Here is a 24,560-nt window from a genome sequence, read left to right on the forward strand (position 1 = left end):
TGGCAGGAAGGTAGGCCAACAGCTGTGGCCCACAGACCGATTATCAGATTTCAGCCACAGACGGCGAACAAGCCGACAAACAAGCAACACAACAGAGTCTCGCCTCCTGCTGTGGGAGACAGAACAAATCAGAAAATGGCTTAAAGGTTTGTTAGTATTTATGGAGGGGGGGGGGGGTTTAAAGAAACATCACCCCCTCTCTCCTTTGAATGCTCTTTTATTTATTGTATCATCAATCTGTGACGATCGATGCATTCCTGGAGGGGTTCTGTAATGATGTGCTGTAATTTACCACTTTGGCCTACTTACTTTCCATTAAACCGACCGCACTTACTGCCAAATACGTCACGTAAAAATCAAACTGCAATTTCTCAATGCGACGTCAAAAGCACAAAGACAAACAAATACTCATTTTACAAAACTGTACACTTGGTAAACAAAACAACACGGTATTGTAGCGGTCACTTTCGTCCATGTCAGACTGTACTGGGAATGTCTGACAGCTACAATACTGTGTCTGCCAATTGGTTGAACATAAACACAAACATGTCAAACTAAATTAAATAGTTACATTAACACTAATATCTTATATCTCCTTTCACTTGGTAGCAAACTGCAGTATAACACACGAACAAAGGCAGCTAATTAAGGTTTATTTTACATTTATTCTTCACATTCTGACAACATGAACATGAATTAAATGTCATCTTTTTGGTACAGCAACTCAACTAACACGGCTCGTCAATAAGTAGCCGCACTGCATTAGCTGCTAATCCTTTGCTTGCACATAGAAGAGGCTGAAACAGTGGAAACTTCTCCCAGAACTTTTATAAAAATCTGACATTTTAACCTCCTTTTCCGCCCATTTCTCGTTCCTCCACTTTAAATTTGCGCGGCCAGTAAGCATCACTTACTTCCCCTCCCTTTGTATAATAGCTCCATTGACTATATGAACGCTCAGAGGCAAAGAATTTAATTTGAGGAATGACTGTCAGTTTTTCAGCCCTTCTAATTACAGAGAGCATTTCTGTGCTGTAGTCTAAACTTAAACCAACAGTCTGAAACATTTTCATACAAAAAAATGTCAGTTTTACTACTTTACGTCTCTCAGGTGGAAAAAAAACAAGTAAAAAGGGCAAAAAAAACCAAAGCAGAGCTGCAAAAATTCAAACTTCATCAACAAGAAATGAAAGAAAATCAAACACCACAGCACAAGTGTTGAAGCTACATCTGAAACACCACTAAATCAACAATGAATGTGTCAAAACTAAGTTTGTGAATCTTGGAAATTACTACTTAAACAGCCTTTTTTTTTTTTTTTTTTTTTTACAGTGCAGTTTAACTGGAACAAGATGTCATGTGAGTTACGGTGCCAGGGGACAAAAAGTGCTCCCATTCTCTCACACCGTGTGATTCACTGGGTTTTGGTGACACAAGGGACAAATAATGAATAAAAAGCTGTAACTTCATTAATAATTGAACCTGACACAGCTGAGCTCAAATGTTGCAGAATGGAGCCTTAAATAGCCGGCACTCGGTTTTGTTATGTAAAGCCAAGAATGATAAAAACTCGTCTCGCCCCTTTTGAATTATTCATCGCTTTTTGCCTCATTTCTGGTGATGGTGGGTGGGCAGAGGGGCTAAAAGCAGTCCAAAAAATGAAGCCAAGCGAGGACACGGAGGTAAAGTTAACTAATAAAAACCTCCATGATCCATTTATCTATTTATGGTATCTGGGAATTATTCATATTTGAACCAATGATGCATCAAAAGTACTCAACACTCCACTAACAGACAGGCAACCCACAAATGTATTCAGTGTTAATTAAGTAGACGACAGAATACATTCCCCAAGAGGCCAAACACATGAGCTCTGACAAACCCCCTGGTTCAATATGACTTTTCAAGTAGTTTCCACATCAAGAAAAACCAGAAAACCGATCTGTTATCTGTGTAGACGTTATAACCGACTCCCTGTTGGAGGACTGGATGTTACATGTGACGAGCCTGAAGCCTCACATGACAACCAACGTCGTCTAGGATGTGCCCTCAGGTGCTTTTACAGACAAACAACTCGAAAGCTATGATAGTTAACAACTAGTTTTTTTACTATACGCTCCCGTTTTTAAGCTCAAGGAGAAACAATAACGCCTTTGTGAATCCTAAACACAAACTTACAGTCTTTTAAAAAGCACCCTACAGGCGTTTTATGATAGACAAACATGGTCTTGTTTTTTTTTTTTTTACTTACAGAGTTTTTCATTGTGTGTATCCTTGAGGCTTTACAAACATGTTGAATGCATCCCCCCCACACACACACACACACACACACACACACAATGCCTTCTGGGTCACTATTTCTTTTTCTCCTGTAGCATTTTAGTGTGCTCTGAAATTTGCAGGTTTCTGAGATATTCTGGACTAATTTGTGATAATACTTACGGCAGTAACTTTCACAGTTTGATAACTTTAATTATGAAAGTATCAAGCATCGTTTTGTCTATTGAGAGCTATATAAAAAGGAAAATTCATGACCCGTAACGGTGAACTGAAACCATTAGATGATTAGGTAATTGACCGAAAAATCTGAGTTTTTCAAGCAAATTTGCTATAATTTTCCCAGTTCAAGCTTCTCAAATGTGAATATTTGTTGCTTTTCTTTGTCGTATATGAGAGTAAAGAGAATATATTTGCATTTGGACTGTTGGGTTGTATGAGAGGACGTCACCTTGGGTTCTGGGAAACTGTGTGTTTCACTATCCTCTGATATTTTACATATACGAGACGACAACCGACCGGCAAAGACAATCCGCGGGTTAATTCTCATTTAGCCATCTCCGTAGCCTGAGTGGATGAATGAAAGCGTGAGGATTCAGCCAACTGTTAACATGATACTGATTTCTGAAAGCTGGTCAGGTCAGTTCAGTTCAGTTTGTCTGGTCCTCCTCGTTCTTGGTGTTCTGCTATCTTCTCACAGCGCCGTTACCGCCACATACGCGCGTTTCTGCATTAGCATCCCGTCATTATCTTGCTCTACAGCTTCACTACTGTTCACAATCACCACAGGACACATTTAAAAAAAAAAGGGAGTTTCTTCCAAAGAAAAATGAGACATCCAGCATTTAATTGGAGTGAAAGAAACTCATATAAATTGGCATAAATAAACACTTTTAAAAGAATGGTAGGAATGTTAAGTCCTTTCCTGCCAACGGCTTTTTTATAAACTAAATATTTTGCAGTCTTAGTGTTACTCTATGACGACTTCAGGCAATTACTTTCAATACAAATACGCAGTGGTTTGGAATAAAACTCCTCATTCAGTATTTCTCCTTTTTTTTTAATATCCTGCATCAAAAAACTCTCTAAAGCGTCTCAAGCTTCAAATGCCGCGACTGAAAAGGCTGTTATATAAAAAGTAACAAATATAAAAGGCCTCCTCTGCCTATTAGGTCAAGCCCAGCCATGCTTGAATAGAATGACTGTGAAAAGTCAACATTTTTCTGCTCCGGCCCATGTGATGTGGTGTGAGAGGCATGCTCAAAGGAATGCCAATGCAGTGAGGGTTTCCCTTGTATCGCTGCTACGGATCGCTGTGGTTTAGGAAAGCAAACCCAAGTGACGCAAAGTGCCATCTGTGGGGTAGAGAGGGGAGACAATACAGGCCCCATGGCGGGGCGGGGGGAGGAAGGGATAACAAGTGCCTGCTGCTGCTAATTTTAACTTATATCAGAGAAAAATCTGAGAAAGCAGAATAAATATTAGAGTATTAACCTCTGACGTCTTCGTAACAAATGTCCGATCTGCTGTTTGGTGTATTTATAGTTAGTTGAGTTATTGTGTTTGCTCTTCTTTTGATCTTTGGGAGGGAAGATCCGAGCGCTGATGAGTTTTTATGTAATGTTATAGGCTGTAGTTTGTGGAGGAGACATTATTGAGTCTGTACAGAGAAGGAGACGATCCGATTAAGGCTTCAGACGAACCAATCTTAAGAGAACTTTGTGTTTTTTTAAAGACTTTATGATACATTTATTGTAGAGCTAACTATTATTTTCATTATTAATTCATCTGACAGTGCTGTGATATTAGTTTGAGTCCAGGTTGATGTTTTTTCTTTTGTCTCGGACTTAAATACTCGTCGTATTTGCCCTCAGAGTTTGGACATTGGTCTCGCCAAATAATTTAGTTGGTCTTGAGCGAGTGCAGCAATAATTTTCTGAAGTAACTTCGTCCCTCAAAACAAAACTATTGATTAAGTTAACAGGTTATTGGTTTAATTCAGAATCCATGTACAATGCACACTGACACTGGCCTGGTAACCACGGTTGCCTGGTTACACAACCGTGGTTACCAGGCGGCCAATCAATGTCACTTGCAATCCCATTCATTCTTTCAGTCTTGGCCCTTGACTCTGTCTCGACTGGTCCTGGTCTTGGACTTGTTATGGACTCTTATTTTATTGATTAATCGTTAAATCTATTAAGTGTCGGAAAAAAACAGGAAAATTACCATCAGTTTCCAAAAGTTCAAGATCCGAAGAAACGTCTAAAACCCCAAAAACATTTACAATCATATAAAACAGGGAAAAAAGCAGCAGAGCCTCATGTTGAAGAATCAGGTTGCTATTGTTTAAATAACTTGAATAATGAATTCATCTTCAAGATAGTTGCCCATTAATTTTCCATCTATTAACTAATCAATTATACGACCAATCGCTGCAGCTCTAGTTTATAGTTGTTACTGAGGGATCAGGTTTAATGACGTTCTCCTATGAAACAAGATCACAAAGATTCCCACACTGCAAATGATACTGAAATACTGTAATATAGTTCATAACAAACCATACAACTTGTGAAGCATCCTGGTGTATTTCTAGAATTAATAGTAGTTATCAGCAAACTCCACTATATATGGCCAAAATAAGAAGTCAGTTGTATAATTTTGTCAGAAATGCATCGTACGGAAAGCTTTAAAGTCTTAGATGTCACAAACCACACACTACAAACATACAAATATTCACATTTTTGGGGGTTTTATCAGCATTATGTGGTAAAAATTTTTATGTTTGTCCCGAGGGTGGCACACGAGAGAAGGTCAGAGGCTCATAAAAACCAGAAAAGGTTTTTCCTCTCGGATAACCAAAATGTCCAAATGGCAACCTGCCAACTGGGTTGTAAGAAACCCGGCGCTCAGAGGATGAATTAACTAACTAAATCTTATACTCCACCTCTAGCAGATCAAAAAACACCAAATATATTTGGTTTAAAATGTCTAAAACTAAACTATATGTGACAACAATCAGTGGCTTTAATCTGCAGGAATCTGGACGCACAAACACACACACAAGTCCAACGCTGCTTTCTGGGAAATGCAGTGAAAACAACGACTGTGTCGCGGCCAAGATGACACCAAAATAAAAAAAGCCAGACACCCCAACCAGCTTCCGGTCCCACAAACACAACACCCTCCGCCTCCCTGTGTCTAAAGCGGTCAAGACAGCGAGCCAGCAAAGGGTTATTTTTAAAAGCCTTTATCTCTCCATCTCTGCTGTTCATTGTTTTCCCATATTGCCGATCCAAGAGTAAACAGTAAACATCTTTTGTGAGCTCTGCCGCCGCCGCAGGGGGAAGAAAAAAGTTACAGGGTGGAGGGCTGGGTGAGTCATGAATACTTTTGTGTCATTACGCACCGATCAATAATTGATGTGCGGTGCTGAATTGAGACAATACGATGCTTGCGCCTCCAGATGACTCAGAGAACGAGTGTGGGTCAGCTCACCCGTCCCCTCAGGTTACAGCGTTAAATATTCAAGCCGTACCTTTTGCATAATTTACCTCGTCAACATACCGAGGTAACGACTTAGAGGAGGAGGAGGAGGGAGGCTTTAAGTTTGAGGACAGGAACTCAGGAGCTCAGCAGAAAAAACCCCGGGACATTTTAAACAAACTCCTCTGCACTGTTGGGGCGTATGATGCAAGAGAGTCCTCACACGTCTACGAAGGGGATCAAACAGGATAACTAATGTTATAAAACACTAATCTGATAGTCTTCATGGCTTCAGGCTGGTTGTCTGATGGGCCAACAAGGGCTGACTTTATGTTCCAGGTTTGAGGGCATCTTGCCTTTTGTTTTAACCACTGCAGAGCGTGTTCCCTGCTTGCTCTCTGGTACCAGCACAATGTGGTCCTTCCTCGTCATGTGATCTCTCTGCTACAAAAAAAAAAAATTCCAGAGCTGCTACTGGAGCCCAGCGCACATGGCGGGCCCTTTTTTTTTTTTTTTTCTCCTTCTTTTCTAACAGATGTTTTTCGTTTGCGCTGCTGCAAAGTCTCTCTTTCGGGTTCAAGAAGAGGAGGCGCGGAGCCACGGAGGTGATTCATGATGCGAGCCCTTTTTCCCTTGTTACAGTCAGCAGACACAAAGTGGAGAATAAACACAGCCCCTGGTTCTGTTTTTGGTACGATTTTTTATTAGTATGTTATTAAAAAAAAAAGTAGAAGTAGAAGAAAATAGGTGTTTTTTTATGTTTACATGTGATCATCTAATTACAAATAAAGGGGGGGAAAGCCAGCCTGAAGTCATCCTGCAGCTCAAATGTGCTTTAAAGTGGGAAATTAGGTCACTTTTTTAATTTATTTTTGGCATTAACAGACAACAGTGAAGGTGTGCGCTCCCCTGGTTCGATGCTCTATTTAATCATAGCAGGAAGGATGCCAACGGAGGGCGACACACACAGAACAACCCACCTGCCTGGCCTGATTACACGCCCCCCCCCCCCCCCATCCCTCCCTCTTTTCACATGATCGAAGGTGACACAGCATCCAAGAGTGGGACTTTCTGGGTGAGTTTTTCTTTCTGTTTTGAGCATCTAATCTGTGCAATCTGGCCTACATGAGGGTGGGGAATCTCTTATAATCCAGAAACCAGTTATATCCAAGATCTGACTAGACACACACACACACACACACATAGCTACAGCCTGGCAGCATGCACTGAAGCTGTAAGTTATGTAATAGTGAACAGAGAGAGAGAGAGAGAGAGAGAGAGAGAGAGAGAGAGAGAGAGAGCTGCAGGCCCCTGAGTGCACATCCTCTCTACACTCTATCACCAAAGCCATCCACCCCCTCTCTATTATTACTCTACATATCGGGCAAAGAAAGAAGCAGCAGATTCACACAAGATAACCTACACACACACACACACACACACACACACACACACACACACACACACACAGTATAGCTATGCATCAGCTGTGTGTGTCCATTTTTGTGCAGCTGCAGCTCAACAGGTGCAATAAATGTGCAGAATTTAACGCATTTTGTCAAATATAATTGGATTTAAAGCTGATTGCGTGCAGTTAACCTCTATATAAACCGCATTACATCATTTTAAATGTGTCGTATTCTCACTAAAGGCTTTTTAAAATTAGACTCTGGCCTCTTTGGTGGTTTTAATAAGGCATGTTCACTCATCCATCCATCCATCATGTATGTATATGTGTGTGTGTGTGTGTGTGTGTGTGTGTGTGTGTGTGTGCAGGCTGACACAGTGGCCTTACCTCCTCCAACACATTCACTGTGTTCCTGCAGCTCTGCAGTCGGGTGGTGAAGCTGGATGTTGTCGGGGAATTGTAATCCTCTGTTGTCTCCGAGAGAAACTCGGACACCGATATTTGATCCGGCATCCTTTAAAGCGAAGATAAAGGGGGGGTAAAAAATGCCCACTATAGGAGAAGGGGTGAGGAGGGAGGGAGGGGGAAAGGTTGGCGATGAATTGCTTCAGAAACACAAAACCATGTAAGATTTTAAAAAATTAGAAGAGAGAAAGCAACAACAACAAAAAAATAGGAGGGAGTCTGGTGCGCAGATGCAAACAAAAAAAAAAAAAAAAAAAAAAAGAGGGGGGGGAGAAGCAGATTTTCTCCTTTTCTTGCACAACTGGGTAAAACTATCGAGATGATTAAGACGTGTCTTCTTCTCCGGTGACTTCTCAAATGACTTCACTGTTCCCCAGGGGCCATGGGAGGGAGGGAGGGAGGGAAATAACTACAAAAAGAAAAAGAAAAGAAAAAATGTCTCTCTGCAGCCTGTGTCCCGTCTTATTCCTTCAGAGGGTTGCCTGAAAAGCATTTATAAATAGTGTCACTCGACCGGACTAGACCTCGGAGGAGAAACCACCGTGAAGAATAGCGGATGCCCTCATTATGCTCTACAGATGTTCAATAAACGCGACGGTTTTTTTCTTTCTTTTACCAGCTTGTTGGGGTTTTTTTAAGGTTTATCATAGTCCAAAGGGTTCCGCCCGAGGTGGTCTCCAACTGCAGCGGGGTTTGAGCATGGAGGAGGGAGGTGGTCCTCTCTTCTTCAGCCGTAGTTTGTGTGTTTTTTAACGCTAAAACGCCGCCGCAGACACATTCACTGCCGCTCTCTGCTGCTCGGCCGCGCTCAAGCGTCTACGGAGCATGCGTCAAGCTCCCCGGGACGGGTAGGAGAGGGCGGTTTCCGGTTGTTGGTTGTCAAAATAAAACATTTTTTTGTTAAATAACAAAATTCATGAGTTTTTTTTTTTGTTGTTGTTGTTTTTTTTAACTTGTATCTGTACGTATATTTATTTTGTCTTTATTTTATATATGTATTCTGTTATTGTCAGTTTTCTGTCCTTTTTTTTAGTGATTAATTCATTGTTGAGTGTTGTAGATATAGTTATACTTTATTAATGTGTTGTTTTTATTACCTTTTTCTTTTTTACTTTTAGCTTATGTAAAGTGTCTTTGAGTTTCTTGAAAAGCGCTCTATAAATTATTATTATTATTTTGTGCTATTGGGAAGGATTTGTATCTGTATTTAAATGTACCTGTCTGCTATGACGACCCAATTTCCCTTCAGGGATTTAATAAAGTCTATCTATCTATCTATCTATCTATCTATCTATCTATCTATCTATATTTTACATGCAGGTATCTTTATGTACTTTATTAATGTTTAAAGTAATTTAAAGTAGTACAATTAAATATATATAGATGTTATTTTTCTTTTTAAAGAAAAACTTTTTGTCACATAGTGTTAGTATTGTCGTATATGTGGTAAAATTGAAGAAGGTAAAAGATGAAGCACTGCTTTATATTTAGGCTGTATTAATAAGAGTAGCAGCCAAAACACGGAGGTAAATTAATTATAGTATAATAGCATTTATGAGGGACTATTTAAAGTGTAAAACATTTAATACGCTTCTAAGTAGAGTTTCTAATAATATAAAATAAAACAGTTATCATAACACACACAGATAATAGCGCTTGTAGTTGTTTCGAGAACAAAAAAAAAAACGTATCACGATTGGTCACGATACTGTTTTATTTTGAAAAACACAGTGATTCGTCTTCCGGTATTTGGTTGTCATCGATGGTAACTTGACGCAACTTTCTCCCACCCACCGCTCTGCGCATGCGTGATGTGGAATCTGTGACTGCAGGGAGAGCTCGTTGGACTGAAGGCCCGCGACAGAAAACAGCAATTTACAGGAGGAAAATAACTATAATGTTTTGTTTATATGACTTGAATTGACAATTATTAGTGATGTTTACGGCCTCGAGTGTCATTAGAAGTGTAGGAGCCCGCCTACATATTTAAATTAAGCCCAGTTGCCTTCAAAAGCAGTAAAAATCCACTGTAAAGCGCATTTTAATCTCCTATATTCACTGTTAAACGTCGGCCCTGTGGGCTTTAACGCACACTTTGAGCATGCATTGATAAACAATTTCACCACACTATCCCTCAGTTTTATTTTATGATATGACATCAGTGTTTTTTTTACTGTGGGTGTGGGCTACACATGGGCCTTTTGGGTCAGAAGTTAGCAACCAATTGAATCATCCTGGGCTGTTACATGGTCATTACATTCATTTTCCTAACATGCATGGTCTGATACAACAGAACAGTTGGTTGTAGTGAGCTTGCACTAGTGTCCCCTACTGTCAGATGAGTTTATTTCACTTGAGCTCAGCTGACTGTCACCTGGGAGCAAACTGTGACCTTTTCAAAGGGTTTTCTGGGGAGTTGAGTGAGTGTTGATGCATTAAAGTCATACAGGTGTCTAGAGAAAGCTTTTTATGGGTTTACAAGTCTATTATTGTCTACAGATTACGTATAATTCGGGCTTTAATGGATCTCTGGAATGACAGGTTCTCATGTTTCTGGCTCCGAGGGAGTGCGTATAGCTAAAGCGGATTGACCTCGTAAATAAATACAGTTCAGTTAATTTAAAATTTAATTGTCTCAAAGGGAATTGGGTTTGCAGCCATTCAGCCACTGAGCCACACATTAAAAATAATATGTAATACGATATGTAGAACAACCTAATCAGATTTTTCTTCTTCATATGTGACTCAGATCTGATCTTGTGACTTTAGATCGACATTCGTCATGCAGGGGTCACTTCAAGAGCGTGACCTGTCCACACTGGAGTCCAATGCAGGCCTCAACTGTAAAATAAAATAATAATGTGCCAAACAAAAACAATCCGACATGAGCCATAAATGAATCCGAGGTGTGAACTTGTGAACGGCTTCTCGTCTTAAATCAACTTCACATAATATCTAAAAACATCTTAGAGACAGTGAGCTGTAGTCTCAACCCAGAGGTCATGACCTTCTGTTAACCAGTTTAAATTGTTCAGACGGGGCAGGACCATGTGATACTCAAAGTTACATACATAAAAAGATATTTGTTAAATCACGCACACAGAAAGAACCTGGTAATAACCCTCTTTTTATCCCCTTATCATAGAAAAATATATGCAAAACTATGATATATGTAATCTAATAATATTATTTTTCCTCTAACTATCAATCAGAGAAGCTTCTGTCCTTCCTGTTGTACTAATGCAAACACAGAGCGCCACCTTGTGGCCAATATAGATCATTGTTTTCTTTTTTTAATGCTTTTTTTTTTATCGTCCTCAGTAAATTATTAATAACCAATAATTGTATAATTGTTAAACCTGTGAGTTTGGTTCATTCATGGTCCAAACTATAGTTTTATCACTATTTGTCCGATAGTTAAAATCTTTTAAATTCTGTCGACGTCTTAGAAAACAACTCGCCTTTTATTTTGAAAATACTCCCCGGAAGTTCCGCTAGCTCGACACATAGCCCCTTTTTAGCTTCAAGCTAGTGTTAACAAGGTGAGTGGAAGTCGGAGAGAAGATAGTTCCCGCTTTTAAAGGGAGTTAGTCTCGGTGTTAACGAACAGGACACAGGTGGAAAGAGTGGACGGTGTCTCCGGATACCTGCTTACAACTTGTCATCGCCGCTTTGTCCCCAAAACTTTGTGTCGAAGCGAGAAAGCGAGAAAACCTGAATGGCTGAAGGCTCCTCAGGTAACTCACACGTTGTCTGTAATATATGGATCCGTACAGACAGACAGACAGACAGACAGAGAGTGTGTCTGTCTGTCTGTGTGTGTGTGAGACAGCTAACACTACGAGCTTCCGTAATAAAACCCTCTTGTTAACCAGCCTGTCAGCGTTGTGGTAGCACCAGTGTGTGTGTGTGTGTAGCAGCCTATAAATCAATAGTTTATGTGCTTATAAAATCTGTGTAATGATGGTTACTTCCTCTAAATTGTGGTTTAGTAGCAACCTGACAGCTGTGATATCACTAGTGCATGTAAAATCGATATATTGATAGCTTGTGATCAGTTTTGTTATTCAATAGTGGATGTAAACAACAAAAAAAGGGCTTTTTTTTTAAGGTTATTGTTCATAATTTCTTTGTTTTTGGTGGGATTGATGGTGGTTGTACTAGATTATTGATTATTTTGAGCTCTGGTAGTTTCATTAATTATTATATTTTCTCATAGACTGATTAAAGACAGTGACTACTGAGTCATAAACCCTAATAATTAAACAATATTCACTGATGCATAATAATGGACGGGTTGCACAGGTGACATTTGTTTAAGCTGTAGAAACACAGGTGGACTTAATAACAATAACTGTGGCTCAGCTCCAGTAAATGTAACAGTGACAGTGAACACATACAACAGCAGATATCATTAATGTGTTTCCTGCTAAGATATGCCAAAAAGTCTGCCGTGCAACTAGTCGATTTTTAATTGTAGCTGGTGAATTATTGGACAATAACGATAATAGTTGATTTATTATTATAATAATTTCATATCCAAACCGTTTGATGGGCTTTACGCTCTATGAAAGCACTTTTTAATGAACTTTATTAGAAAAAATAACATTTAAAAAGGCAGAACTTGATCAGAGTTAAAGAATATTTAATCATCCATCTTGGCTCACTACATCTTTTGCCTTTCTTCCCCCACAAGCCTGTAAAAGCTACAGGTTATGAACTTCCTTTTTAAGATTCAATAAATAAATCATATTTTAAAAGCATCTGCAATAAGAAGTAGGTAATTATCGGTTATCATAGCGGCTGAAAATCCCTAATATTTCTGTTTGCAGACCCACCCGACCTCAATCAAGATGGGGTGTCGCATCAAAAACCGTATCAGCACAAATCCAGAAGAGGCCGGCCTCGACACAGCAATGACAGAAACCTGAGCACCAATAGTTATGATCCTTCTCAACAACATGGACACTTTCATCAGGGCTTTAAACCCCCATTTAGCCACGATAATTCAAATTCTGCATCGCATCAGCACGCTCCCTACCAAGAAGAGGATGGAGCCAGAAGGCGAGGCAGAGGTAGAGGAAGGAGAGAAGGGAATAGAGGGGTAAATGGGAATTTTGGTGGCTCCAGCTCCTGGTGGCAAAGACCTGGTGGTGACTTTGGCCCGTATAGTGGTAACAATAGAGGTGCGGGTGCCTGTCACTCAGGGCCATATCCCATGGACGGACCTGATGCACCCAACTGGAGAAGAGAAGATGCCGGCAGGAATTATGAACAAACCAATGAAGACCAGGATGTCTGGGCTAAAAAACCCAGGAGGTTTAGCCAGGAGCAGAGGAGAGGACAAACAAATGAAAAGGGTACTCGCTTGAAGGAGAACAACCCTACAGTCGGGGCTCAGAGGTCAAATGACACCAAAGGAGAAAACCCACCTTCAGACGGCAGGGACAGAACTCAGAGGAGTAGGACAGGTCCAGACTTTCAATATGACGATTATCAGAGGAAACACGCTGAAGCAAAGCGACGACACGGACCAATCAAACCACCTAAACCGCATTCTCAAGAGGAAATGAGCTCGGAGAAGGGGTCCGGTGTCCAAGATGACTCTGGCCACGGCAGATCATCTCAGGACCCTGCCTTTAAATCTGGACGAGGAGCAGGACGACACACACCCCTTCAGGCCAGAGGGGGCAGAAGAACCCATCATCAAAACCACAGGCCAGGCCAGAAGAACTGGGACAAGATACCAGAGAGCAAAGAGACTCAGACAGGTGAGACTGTAACTCTCTGTAAATATCTCATATGTGGAGACCAAAGAGTCGTTATTTCACTTTATTTTACAAAATGTCAAGATGAATCTATTTCTTTGGATGACACTTTGTATAATTAAGGACTTAACCACTTCCTCATGCCCTTAATTAGTGTCTTTAAAGTTGCATAAAACACTTCTCTAACACTGGTTGACAGTGTCACTTACGTATGTTCAAGAAGGTTTAAACAGGGATTATCAGCACATCATTATTCTCTGGTGGAGCTGCCTAAAGGCTCTTGAGACATTAATTATTCTTGAGACGTGTATTTCTCGTCTGAATCGCTCTCTTCTCGTAAACCTCTGATCTCTTCCCACAGGGTGTCTGATTGAACAGCTGTCTGAGGAGAAATACGAGTGCATGGTTTGCTGCGATGTCATCCGGGTCATGGCCCCGGTGTGGAGCTGCCAGAGCTGCTTCCACGTCTTCCACCTGAACTGCGTCAAGAAATGGGCTCGGTCTCCGGCCTCACAGGCAGACGGTACAACAAGAAAAAAACATCTGGTTGTTTGCTGTCAGCAGCTCTGACCCACACTCCACTCAGTGTGTTTATCTGTGCGAGGCTACAGAACAACAGGAGCTCAGCATTAACGCTGTAATGTAAAATACTGTTGTGTAGATGGACAATGCCTAGTCACTGTGGTCCAGTTAACAAAAACAAAAAGCAAACAAAACACAGCTTTCAGGCTTTGAATTTCCTGCTGCATCAACAGTGTATTGTGTTGCATTGCAGTTTGAGGCCAGCAAGAATATCTGCTCTTCTTTTTATATATATAAAAAAAATGTGTTTATACTAAAACAAAGCTGTTTTTTCAGATTCAACTGAAGGTTGGCGTTGTCCGGCCTGCCAGAATGTAGCACTGAAACAGCCGACATCCTACACCTGCTTCTGTGGTGAGTGACCGCTTCATTCACGCAATTACACACATATTTATAAACAGAAATAGATTGAATATATCATTTGGTCTGGTTAAGAGTCTTATAATCTACAGGTGCATCTCAATAAATTAGAATATCATGACAAAGTTAGTTTATTTCCGTAATTCAATTCAAAAAGTGAAACTCATATATTATATAGATTAATTACACACAGAGTGAAATATTTCAAGCCTTTATTTCTTTTAATTTTGATGATTATGGCTTACAGCTAACAAAAACCCCAAATTCAGTATCTCAGATAAAAAATATCAGTTAATTAACTCAAAACACATGCAAAGGTTTCCTGAGCCTTTAAGGGTCTCTAAGTCTGGTTCAGTAGGATACACAATCATGGGGAAGACTGCTGGCTTGACAGCAGGTGTTTTGAGTTAATTAACTGATTAGAGTGGGACATTGTGAGTCTACTATGTTGAACTATTACTAATATTCAAATTTTCTGAGATAATGAATTTTGGGTTTTCATTAGCTGTAAGCCATAATCATCAAAATTAAAAGAAATAAAGACATTTGAAATATTTCTCTCTGTGTGTAATTAATCTATATAATATGAGTTTCACTTTTTGAATTGAATTACTGAAATAAATTAACTTTACCTTAACTGAGTTACCATAAAAGTGAGTGAAACGTCATCTTTGCTCTTTGTTTGTTCCACATTTGCTCGGCAGGTAAAGTGACGAACCCAGAGTGGCAGCGCAGTGAGATTCCTCACAGCTGTGGCGACATGTGTGGGAAGAAAAGGAGCGGCGTGGACTGCAACCACCCCTGTAACATGTGAGCCCTAGAATTACAGGAAAACTACTATTTTGATGGTGGCTGGCATTTTTAGTGAAACAATGGATGTAACACTGTGAGGGACAGTTTAATTAATCGATCCCAAGTTGTAATGTTTCTGATTATTATTAGATGTGGTTGTATCGTAAGGTCCAACAAGGAGTAAGAAAATGCTGTATAAAGTACTAGATTTTGTTGTTTTTTAATTATTTGACGATACTGTGTCTTTAAATATCATCAATCCAAAATCTTCCAGAAGAGTATTTGTGTTAAACGATACTTTCTGTGTCTCCCTTCAGCTTATGTCACCCTGGACCTTGTCCACAATGTCCTGCCTTTGTAACAAAATCCTGTATCTGTGGGAAAACCAGGTACATTTGAATCATGTTTGTATCTCCCTATCTGTGTATCCTCTGTATTGATCTTTGGACATTATGTATGTATGTGGTACCCGAATAGATTGGTTCATTTATCTGCAGGTTTTGACAGCATGGTATTGATAGAACTATATCTTTGCAGTCAACCAATGCGCTGTGGCCAGGGTGCATTGCTGCAGTGTGACAAGGTGTGTGGGGCTTTACTCAACTGTGCTGAACACACCTGCGCTCAGGTGTGCCACAGAGGGGCATGCCAACCCTGCCAGCTGCAGGTTCAGCAGGGTGAGCCTCCATATCTCACAGATAAACATGTCTTTTCATCCCTGCAACTTAGAAATATCTGATTATACTTTTTGTTTTTATTTTCTTCAGTGTGCTACTGTGGCGTTACCACTCGTGAAGTCCTGTGTGGCACAGATAAAGACGGTTTTGATGGTTCTGGACATTTCTCCTGTCAAAAAATATGTGGGATGTAAGTCTGACCGTCATCCATTGATAATAAAGATCTTATTTCATATGGTTTCCACCACTGCCTGACACTCACTGTCCTCCATTCAGGATGTTAAACTGTGAAGCTCACCAGTGCCAGCAGGTGTGCCACCGTGGCCGGTGCCCGCTGTGCCCACGCTCCCCGAGCCTGGTGAAGTCGTGTCCCTGCGGTCAGACACCACTGGCCAAACTACTGGAACTGGGCTACTCTGAACGACGGAGCTGCTCTGATCCAATCCCCTCCTGTGGAAAGACGTGCAACAAACCCCTGGCCTGTGGCTCCAGCGGTAAGGAAGAGGGCCAAAGTTTGTCTGAACTGTACAAGTTTGTGTTTTTCAAATGATTGCTACTGCCTTGTAGACATGCTCAGACTTTGACAACCTGCTGAAGCTTTTCTCATAACGGTGTAACAAGTTTAAGGAAGTGACGCTATCCTCACACTAGATCTAAACCTGACCAGGATATGAAAACATGTGACAGTAATGTGGACATTTGTAGTCGCAAAACAAGCTCAAAAAGGCAGATTATTGGAGTTAATTTAGTTCTTCTTTTAATAAAATTGCATGTTAATGAGATGATTTTGAATGAGTGTGATGGATCCAATCTCTCATGATGTCAGGCTTTATCGGTCTAAACTGAAAGACTTGCTAAGCCTTTAGGATGTTATGTTTGGTTTCATATCCTGAGTTTGTTCTTTTTTCACAACTGCATTGTTCACTATGCTTGTGTTACTCTATATCAGAATAAATGTGTTTCTGATGTTTGGTATTACTCCTGGATGTCTTAATTCCTGTAACCTGTTGTATGGACATGTAATCCCATGCTTATCTCTTTTTAAAAAGTACTATTAAAGAAATCTATCTTTAATGTAACATGTCTCATATTCATCCACCATTTTCCATCAATCTGAGACAATATTCTCACAGTTTTTCGGGGCTAAATGAATGAACTTGTGTTATTTCAGACACCATCCATCTGTGTAAGAAGTTGTGCCATGAGGGCAGCTGCGGGCCCTGCTCCCTGACCTCTACTATAAGATGCAGATGTGGCTCCAAGACCAAGGTGGGCAGAAACACCTGCACAATGTTTGTCTACACTGTTTGTGCTGCTGTCCATTTGTTATTTGTATGCTTCATTTATGACTTTTTGTTTTTCAGGAGGTCCCATGTGCAACAATCCAGAAAGAGGGTGAGATATCAGCAGATTTATATAAAATTTAAGCAAATGTGAGATCACCACCTGCCTGCGTTCTCTGGTATTTCACCTCTGACTCTTTTTATATTCCAGAGGAGCTCGTCTTCACTTGCGAGAGGCGCTGCAACAAGAAACGCTCCTGCGGCCGACACAAGTGCGGCGAGCTGTGTTGCGTGGTGAGTTTTCAGTGACTCTGTGTCACTGTTGTGTAGTTTTATACCACCCTAAAGCCAGGTAGACTTAAACAGTTTGATGTTAAAAGTGGTAATAAAACTGAAACAATGCTGGTGTTGACTTTTTTTTTTTTTTTTTTTTTTTTTTTGGGGGGTTTTTTTTTTGGCTTTTTTTTTTTTTTTTTATTAATCAAAAATTCTAAAATTTTGTTTAATTTGGAAATAATTATTTGTTTCAGATTTGGTTTGAAAATAATGGAAACAAGTACCAAGCGCAGGAACCCACTCAGTTACCAGTTTATTACTATGTATGTTACATGTATTTATAGTAAGCAGTCTGTTTTTTATCAGCTTTCTTCAGTAACTTTTTTTTTTTTTTTTTACACATTATTTAAACAAGAAACCTACTCTGTGATTAAATAGCTTTGTTTAATTTTGCTCTGACTAGAACCAGACTGCAAACTGTATCATCTTTTTAAATTATTCCACCTATACACATCTAGAAGTGACGGGTGCACATTGGACTCATTCATTCTTGAAATAGTAGTAAAAAGTTTGGTTATTGGAAAAGATTTAGAGTAAAGGAGTTGGTGTCCCTGGTTTCTGTCTGTCCGTCCAGAATGTGGAGCACAAGTGCCTCCTAATCTGCGGCTACAAGCTCAACTGTGGCCTCCACCGCTGCCAGGAGCCTTGTCACCGTGGAAACTGTGAGCCCTGCTGGCAGTCCAGTGAGTCCTGCAGTCGTTTTGTTCGGTCCAACAGCGCTGTATTTATGAACCAAGTCTCAGAAATACCACATAGATATTCTACCATTTTAAAAAAACAACCTAATTTGAGGTTCTACATCATTTTAGTGTTTTTTTTTCTTTCTTTGTGTTATTATGTTTGGCATTAATGTCCCATGATGTTACCACACAGCTCATATCCTATGTGGCTTCCTGTTTTGTTTTTTTTGGTAGGTTTCGATGAGCTGACGTGTCACTGTGGACTCACTGTATTGTACCCACCCATCGCCTGTGGCACAAAGCCACCAGAGTGCAAAAACATGTGTACAAGACGACATGAGTGTGACCACCCAGGTGAGATCAAACAGTAAATCTCCACGCTGCAGTTAAAAGCTGCCAATGAGAACGTTCTCCTAACATGTGTCTCTTGTTTAGTGTTTCACAACTGCCACAGTGAGGAGAAGTGTCCACCTTGCACATACCTCACCCAGAAATGGTGCATGGGAAAACATGAGGTAACATCCCCAGAGCTTACACTTTGTATAACGTTTGTTTTTATCCCTGTGATTTAAAGTGACACTCTTTTCTTCGGGCCTACAGCAACGCAGCAACATCCCATGTCATCTGCAAGACATTTCTTGTGGCCTGACGTGTAATAAAACGTTGCCATGCGAGATGCACCGCTGCAGACGGATCTGCCACCGGGGCGAGTGTGTGGCAGAAGGCAGCTGCCAGCAGCCCTGCGCGCTGCCTCGTCCAGACTGTGGCCACCCGTGCTCCGCTCCCTGTCATAAAGGCAGCAGCTGCCCACGCACCACCTGCACTGCCAAGGTACAACACACTGAAAGCAGCTGGACTTCCAGTAGCTGAAATATGGGTTGCAAAGTTTGTGCAGATGGTCTCTGTTGAGTCAAGTCATGGTTTCATGGGGAGTTGAGGCATATTTTCCCACCATCAAAAGTTTCCCCTCCTTTTAATAACTTATTACCCTGATGAGAAATGTGTTTTAGTCAATAAATGTGTCTGTCTCCTAATTATTGAAGGTTATGTTCAACACTCCAGCTGTATATTCTTTCTGTTCCTTTTGGCTGCGTGTAAGCTCCCAGCAGTTGATGAAATCTGCTGTAATAGTGTTTAACAATCATAAATAGTTAACTTGGATTAAATAATAACATTTCAGTGGCAGCCCTCCAAACTCAAGAGCTCAACAAACAATAAAACCTTTCACCGCTGCAGGAATTCCTCACATGAGCAACACATTTGTCCAAAATCTAGTCCACCTCGTATACTTTACAGTTAGTACTGGAGTCTAATTCTTCCTACTCTTCACAGGTAGCTGTGCAGTGTGATTGTGGTCGAAGAAAGGAAACGGTGAACTGCACAGAGGCAGCCAGTTCATATCAGAGGTCGGTTTAACTCTTTCTACACTCATCTGTTTAAAAGTTTGAATATAAAGTGGTTGAAACGTCCTTCAATCTCTGGTCCTGCAGGTATGCCGCCATCGCCATGGCCAGTAAACTGTCTGACATGCAGCTCGGTGACTCTATGGACATCGGCCCGTTCCTCACTAAGAAGGAGATGAAACAGAGCAGGTAGAGTAATGGAGGAAATGGATTATTTCCTTTTTTAAATCTAGATGGAGAGTGTTTGTTTGCTGAAAGTGACACACACACACACACACACACACACACACACACACACACACACACACGTATGATTCATTCACAGTGCTTTTAGCACAGTTAGGAGGTGTTGGGAGTCCTGGCACGATGTGGTTACTTTTTAATCAATAATGAAACATTATTTAAATTTTCTTCCGCATAGAAATAGATTTCCTGTTCACTGTGAATGATGACTTCTTTGTTTGTGCATTAATATTTAAATCAATCAATCAAAACGGGGGGATGCATTTAATGGCTTACAGACACCGCTCAGAACTGAGGACCAGAGCTATTTGTCTCATAAGAGTCATTTCAGCACAGCGAGTTGAAACAAATGAGGTGTGAATCGGCATCCATCTTAAAGATTTGAGGTAAAATCGGCCTATGTGTTTGTTTTTTCTCAGGCTTGAATGTGACCAAGAGTGTGCTACTTTGGAGAGAAACAGGCGTCTGGCGGAGGCGTTGCAGATCGACTCATCTTCCGACCCCTTCAACGTTCGCTCTACCTCGGTTTACAGCGACAGCCTCAAAGACGATGCGAGGTCTGCTCTTTACAATTCATACAGTTTTTTCCCCCCCCGGCCAACAAATACAGATGATTCAACAACACTTTAAACTCTCCTCTGTTGCTCCTCCCTTTCAGAAAAGACCTGAAATTTGTCACAGAAGTAGAAGAAGAAATCAAGAGTCTTGTTGAGCTTGCTAATAAGGTAAGATGTTACAATGAATCCCTTGTGCCAGTGTGGGCCTGATGGTTTGGGTGACCTCTGGTGGCTGTGATAGGAGCCACTGTTGGGCAACAATGAGTGAGGAAGAACTGATCAAATGTTTAAAAGCTGCACGTTTTATAACCTTAACTTCACATTTTTAATATAAAGCGTCTCACTGATTTGCATGGCAGCTTTGTTTGACTTTGTCAGCTGTTAATTGCTCTATTATACACTCATGTTAATGCAACGTCACTTAATACCTGGTTAATAATTATATCTTTATTGTTCCTAAGGAAGTTAATTGAATGTCCAGTATTTTACAGTTCTTTCCTGCAGTACTTTCTTTCATGTTTCTTTATATTTTTCTCTTACTATGTTTATTGTTAGGCGCTATTATAACCAAGTTAAAACCTACTCATCAATGAACCTGATTCTGATAAATTGAGCTCCAAATGACTATTTGTTTAAAGCTACTTAAAGGTACCACGAAGCTGAGGGGCTTAAAGAATGTGCTGCAGCATTTTCTATAATAGATTACTCTCCAATCAGCAATCAATAGAATTCACATGGAGCCAGATGATATTTGTTGTCACAATGCTGACAAGAGCCTCAACACATGATTGATGAAATAAAACCATTACAGTACCAAATGCAAGTTAATGTATGATCTATTATTGTTCCTCAGTATCTGTAACGTTAACAATAGTTCTCTTATAAACACTAAGAGCTAGTGTTAATTCAGGAAAGCAAGCAAGGCCTACCTGCTTTCACATTAATGACATTCATGTAAGAATCCAAACCCTCAACTTACATCATTTGTACTTTATTTTCTGACCCACTTGTTCTCTATAAATCTATTTTTTGAGCTCTGTCAAATCTCCAGTGGACCTGCAGGATGGAACCAGCCGTGGTTGCTTGTAGACAGGACGGCGAAGCCTCCTTAGTAACTGTTTCTAAGCCAGACTAAATTAGTAGGTACCTCATAGGGCAGCAAAGATATCCTCCTTGTTCTTTTTTTTTTTCCGCTTTGTTCAAAATCTTTGAGGCTATCAGGAGTGAGGCTCTCAAGGTCGCTGTTGCTTTTGGGTTCTTTCCCAAATGTAAAGGATTGTTTATCACCAGTCCAATCTCTTCTTGGAACAATGAATCATGGCAGCAAAGCTTTTCCTCCTCGGAGTCTGTATATGAAAGGGTTTTTTTGTGCTGCGTACTCTGCTGCCTTTACTGACTTCATTTTCAACTCTTTACCCTCCTGTGTGGGCTTTTACTTTCCCAAAACCAAACTAATTAAAACGTATTCTCTATTGAGATTTTGTTGTAATACTTTCTAACTAGCTTCTGGCAGAGAAAGCGGTCCAGTTTATGCCAGTTGTTGTTCTTTCCAGGTGTAGTACACAACTATAAAAAAGGACTGCTAAGGCTGGGAAACTATTTCTTTTATGGACCTGGCTTTATGCATCAGGGGGGCTTTGACATGTTGAAACAGGAAAGAAATCCTCCCTAAAGTGTTGCTACAAAGTTGGATTTACACTATAGTCTAAAATATCATTTAAAAAAAAAGGCTCATTTCCAGCATTTTCACTTGTCTGTGGAGGATGGAGGGAAAGGACACAGAGATACACTGACAGTTGTGACCCTTTCAAATGAAGCCATGCTATTTTTATTTATTATTTTCCACCTGATGTTTCCAGTTCAATAAAAGGATGATTCTTAATATTCAGATTCATTCTCCCAGGCGCAAATTCAAAAGATGTACTGCAGAATTATTTTCAGGGTGTATATCTGGGTATAAATAATTGTATATATTTATTTTATGTTCTGTTATTCTATAGATTTGATCCTTTTTATATTTGTGTAGCATGAAGGAACCGTGAACTGTCGTTACATTATACGACCTTGTGTACTCGTTTGAATGCTTTTTAGAGGTTAAAAAAGGTAAAATGATCATTTCATTCTTTCTTCATTCAAGTCTGAAACAATAAATACAGATTTTGTTTAGTAGAAATGTTTTTTTTTGTACTTTTCCCATCCTGTTTATCATCCTGCGACCCTTCAGATTTGTGTTGCTTCCAGTGGTCCTGACCTCCCAGTTTATAAGAGAATACATTTCAACATGACTTCTGTTTACTGATGTCTGCAGGGAAAACAGCCAAAGAGGAGCCACTGTTTCCCGCCCATGAACAGAGAGCACCGGAAGATCATCCATGACCTAGCTGAGGTGTACGCCGTCGAGAGCGTGAGCTACGACAGCGAGCCCAAACGCAACGTGGTCATCACAGCCCAAAAGTAAGACGTTAAACAAACGGTAACATACAGGAATACGTTTACATCCTGGGGAAAAACATATTTAAGTTACGATTGCGGGTGTCGAAGATGTGTTTTTTTTATTCTCAGGGGGAAGTCGGTCTGTCCAAACTCAACGCTGTCGTCACTGATAGAGCGAGAGACGGCTGCGAGGGCCCCTCCTCCCATCGCTCATATCAAACAGCACAGCAGCAAGTAAGTTCTTCTGTGGTTAAAAAGACTGTTGTGTAACTAGAGGGTCACAAAGTTGATCCCTAACAAAAGCCAAGTGTCCTTAAAGGGCCAGTGTGTAACATTTAGGAGGATCTGTTGGCAGGAATTGAATAAAGTATTAATAAGTATGTTTTCATTCATGTATAATCCTAACAGCCTTAATCCTGAGACACCAGCAGTGTTCAATTAGTCTACCACTAAATCCTACACGCTGGTCCTTTTCAACTATTTATCATATATCGTCCTCATCGTTTCTGTTTCAGATTTTACTGCCTGCTAATGACTCTTTTTCTTCTCGATCCTCCTCCCAGGGCTGCCGTTGGAAGCACCTGGTCGAAGATGGTTAAAGAAGAGCCTGTAATAGATTATTTTGATGTCCAGGACTAAAATGAGGCCAAAAGAGGAAACCTCAGGATCTACTCATAAACATCAGTCTACATCTGCCAAAAAGCTTGAATAACCTTATTTTTTTAATTTGTGTTCATCGGAAGATCAATAAGAATTCCTCCGGCTTCATAATGAAATAAAATTATCTTTGGAAATATGTGATGTGATCGGCCCTCCCGGGGGAGCATCCCACACTCGGTGTGTCGAGGAGGAAGAATTGAAGGAGTGCAGAGTCAAGTGTCTCCTCCTTGAATTTAGATATTAAAGCCTCGCACAGACTGAAGATGAATCAGTTTTAAAAAAGCTTCCTGATTGTTTTCTTTGCCTCCTTTTGTGTGCAACCAGTCCCTCACTGAACCCAACTTCCTAAATAAAAAAATATTGGTGAATTCTGCCTCATTTGAAGGACACAAATAGTTCATATCTCAACAGTAGATGCTTCTTCAGATTGATCTCTCGAGTTTAAGATTCTCAAACGCTGTGCCAGGAAAAACAAAAATTTTTAGCCATTGGATATCTGTTGTTTTTTTTCCTCTGGTGTTGAGCCAACGGGTTCAGTAGTAAACCCTCTGCTGATTGAGTTTGTGGGTGGGTAGGAGTGGGCTACGCTGCGGTAGAGAAAGCTTTGTTTGAAACAAACGACCCAGATGTGCTGGAAAAACTCCTCGGTGAAGCCTAAAGGACTTTTTTTTAAGGGTCAGTTTCATAACTTGTGGACCTGAAAGTCACTTAAAACAGGGAGGATATTGGTTAACTTAACAGTTTGTGAATCTGTTGTCGAGCTGATGGACAGATGTTCAGTTTGTATTCACATACATTGTGATCGCTCCTGACATTATCTCATGTATTAAAACCATAAACAACAATCCACTACAAACTCTTTGAGTTCTGGCTTTTATTTCATGGTGTTTTTGACGTAATATGTAGTTTTTTTGTGTGTGTGCAGCTTTTTAAGGCTCAACTTGAGGTTTTTATGTTCATTAGAAAATTTTCTTAAAATCCCACATACTGTAAAAACTTCAATTAATATTCTCATTGTATTTTGGTTAAAATATTTTAACGTTTATGAGCAAAAAGGGAAGTAAAATAGTTTTTCTCATATCATAATTTGTAAATAATCCTTCATAATAACATTTCCATGCTTTTATACTGTGACATTTTATTTCTTATA

The 24,560-nt window shown here is 40.2% G+C and overlaps 2 protein-coding genes across 5 annotated transcripts in view; one reads left to right on the forward strand and one right to left on the reverse strand.

Moving 5' to 3' along the window:
- Positions 1–8,469, reverse strand: part of asap1b (ArfGAP with SH3 domain, ankyrin repeat and PH domain 1b) — a 58,376-nt gene extending 49,907 nt beyond the window's left edge. For 3 of the 4 annotated variants that reach the window (XM_051411087.1, XM_051411085.1, XM_051411086.1), the window contains exon 1: positions 7,559–8,468. In XM_051411087.1, coding sequence (XP_051267047.1) covers positions 7,559–7,684 — 126 coding nt within the window. In that variant the 5' untranslated portion in view covers positions 7,685–8,468. Of the gene's footprint in view, positions 1–7,558 lie in introns of all 4 variants that reach the window. The other variant, XM_051411084.1, reaches the window with a different exon arrangement.
- A 2,656-nt stretch (positions 8,470–11,125) lies between these two features.
- Positions 11,126–24,266, forward strand: nfx1 (nuclear transcription factor, X-box binding 1). Its single transcript, XM_051411088.1, has 23 exons — positions 11,126–11,373; positions 12,469–13,407; positions 13,766–13,927; positions 14,263–14,340; positions 15,051–15,156; positions 15,456–15,527; positions 15,676–15,815; positions 15,906–16,005; positions 16,092–16,309; positions 16,987–17,084; positions 17,180–17,210; positions 17,310–17,392; positions 18,009–18,117; positions 18,349–18,468; positions 18,550–18,629; positions 18,715–18,945; positions 19,447–19,520; positions 19,605–19,706; positions 20,180–20,317; positions 20,419–20,485; positions 22,626–22,771; positions 22,880–22,984; positions 23,314–24,266. The coding sequence occupies exons 1-23, from the start codon at positions 11,355–11,357 to the stop codon at positions 23,387–23,389; spliced, it is 3,294 nt and encodes a 1,097-aa protein (XP_051267048.1). The 5' UTR covers positions 11,126–11,354; the 3' UTR covers positions 23,390–24,266.
- Positions 24,267–24,560: the final 294 nt, after the last annotated feature.

The sequence above is a fragment of the Dicentrarchus labrax genome, unplaced genomic scaffold, assembly GCF_905237075.1.
Source record: "Dicentrarchus labrax unplaced genomic scaffold, dlabrax2021, whole genome shotgun sequence".
NCBI lineage: Eukaryota > Metazoa > Chordata > Actinopteri > Moronidae > Dicentrarchus > Dicentrarchus labrax.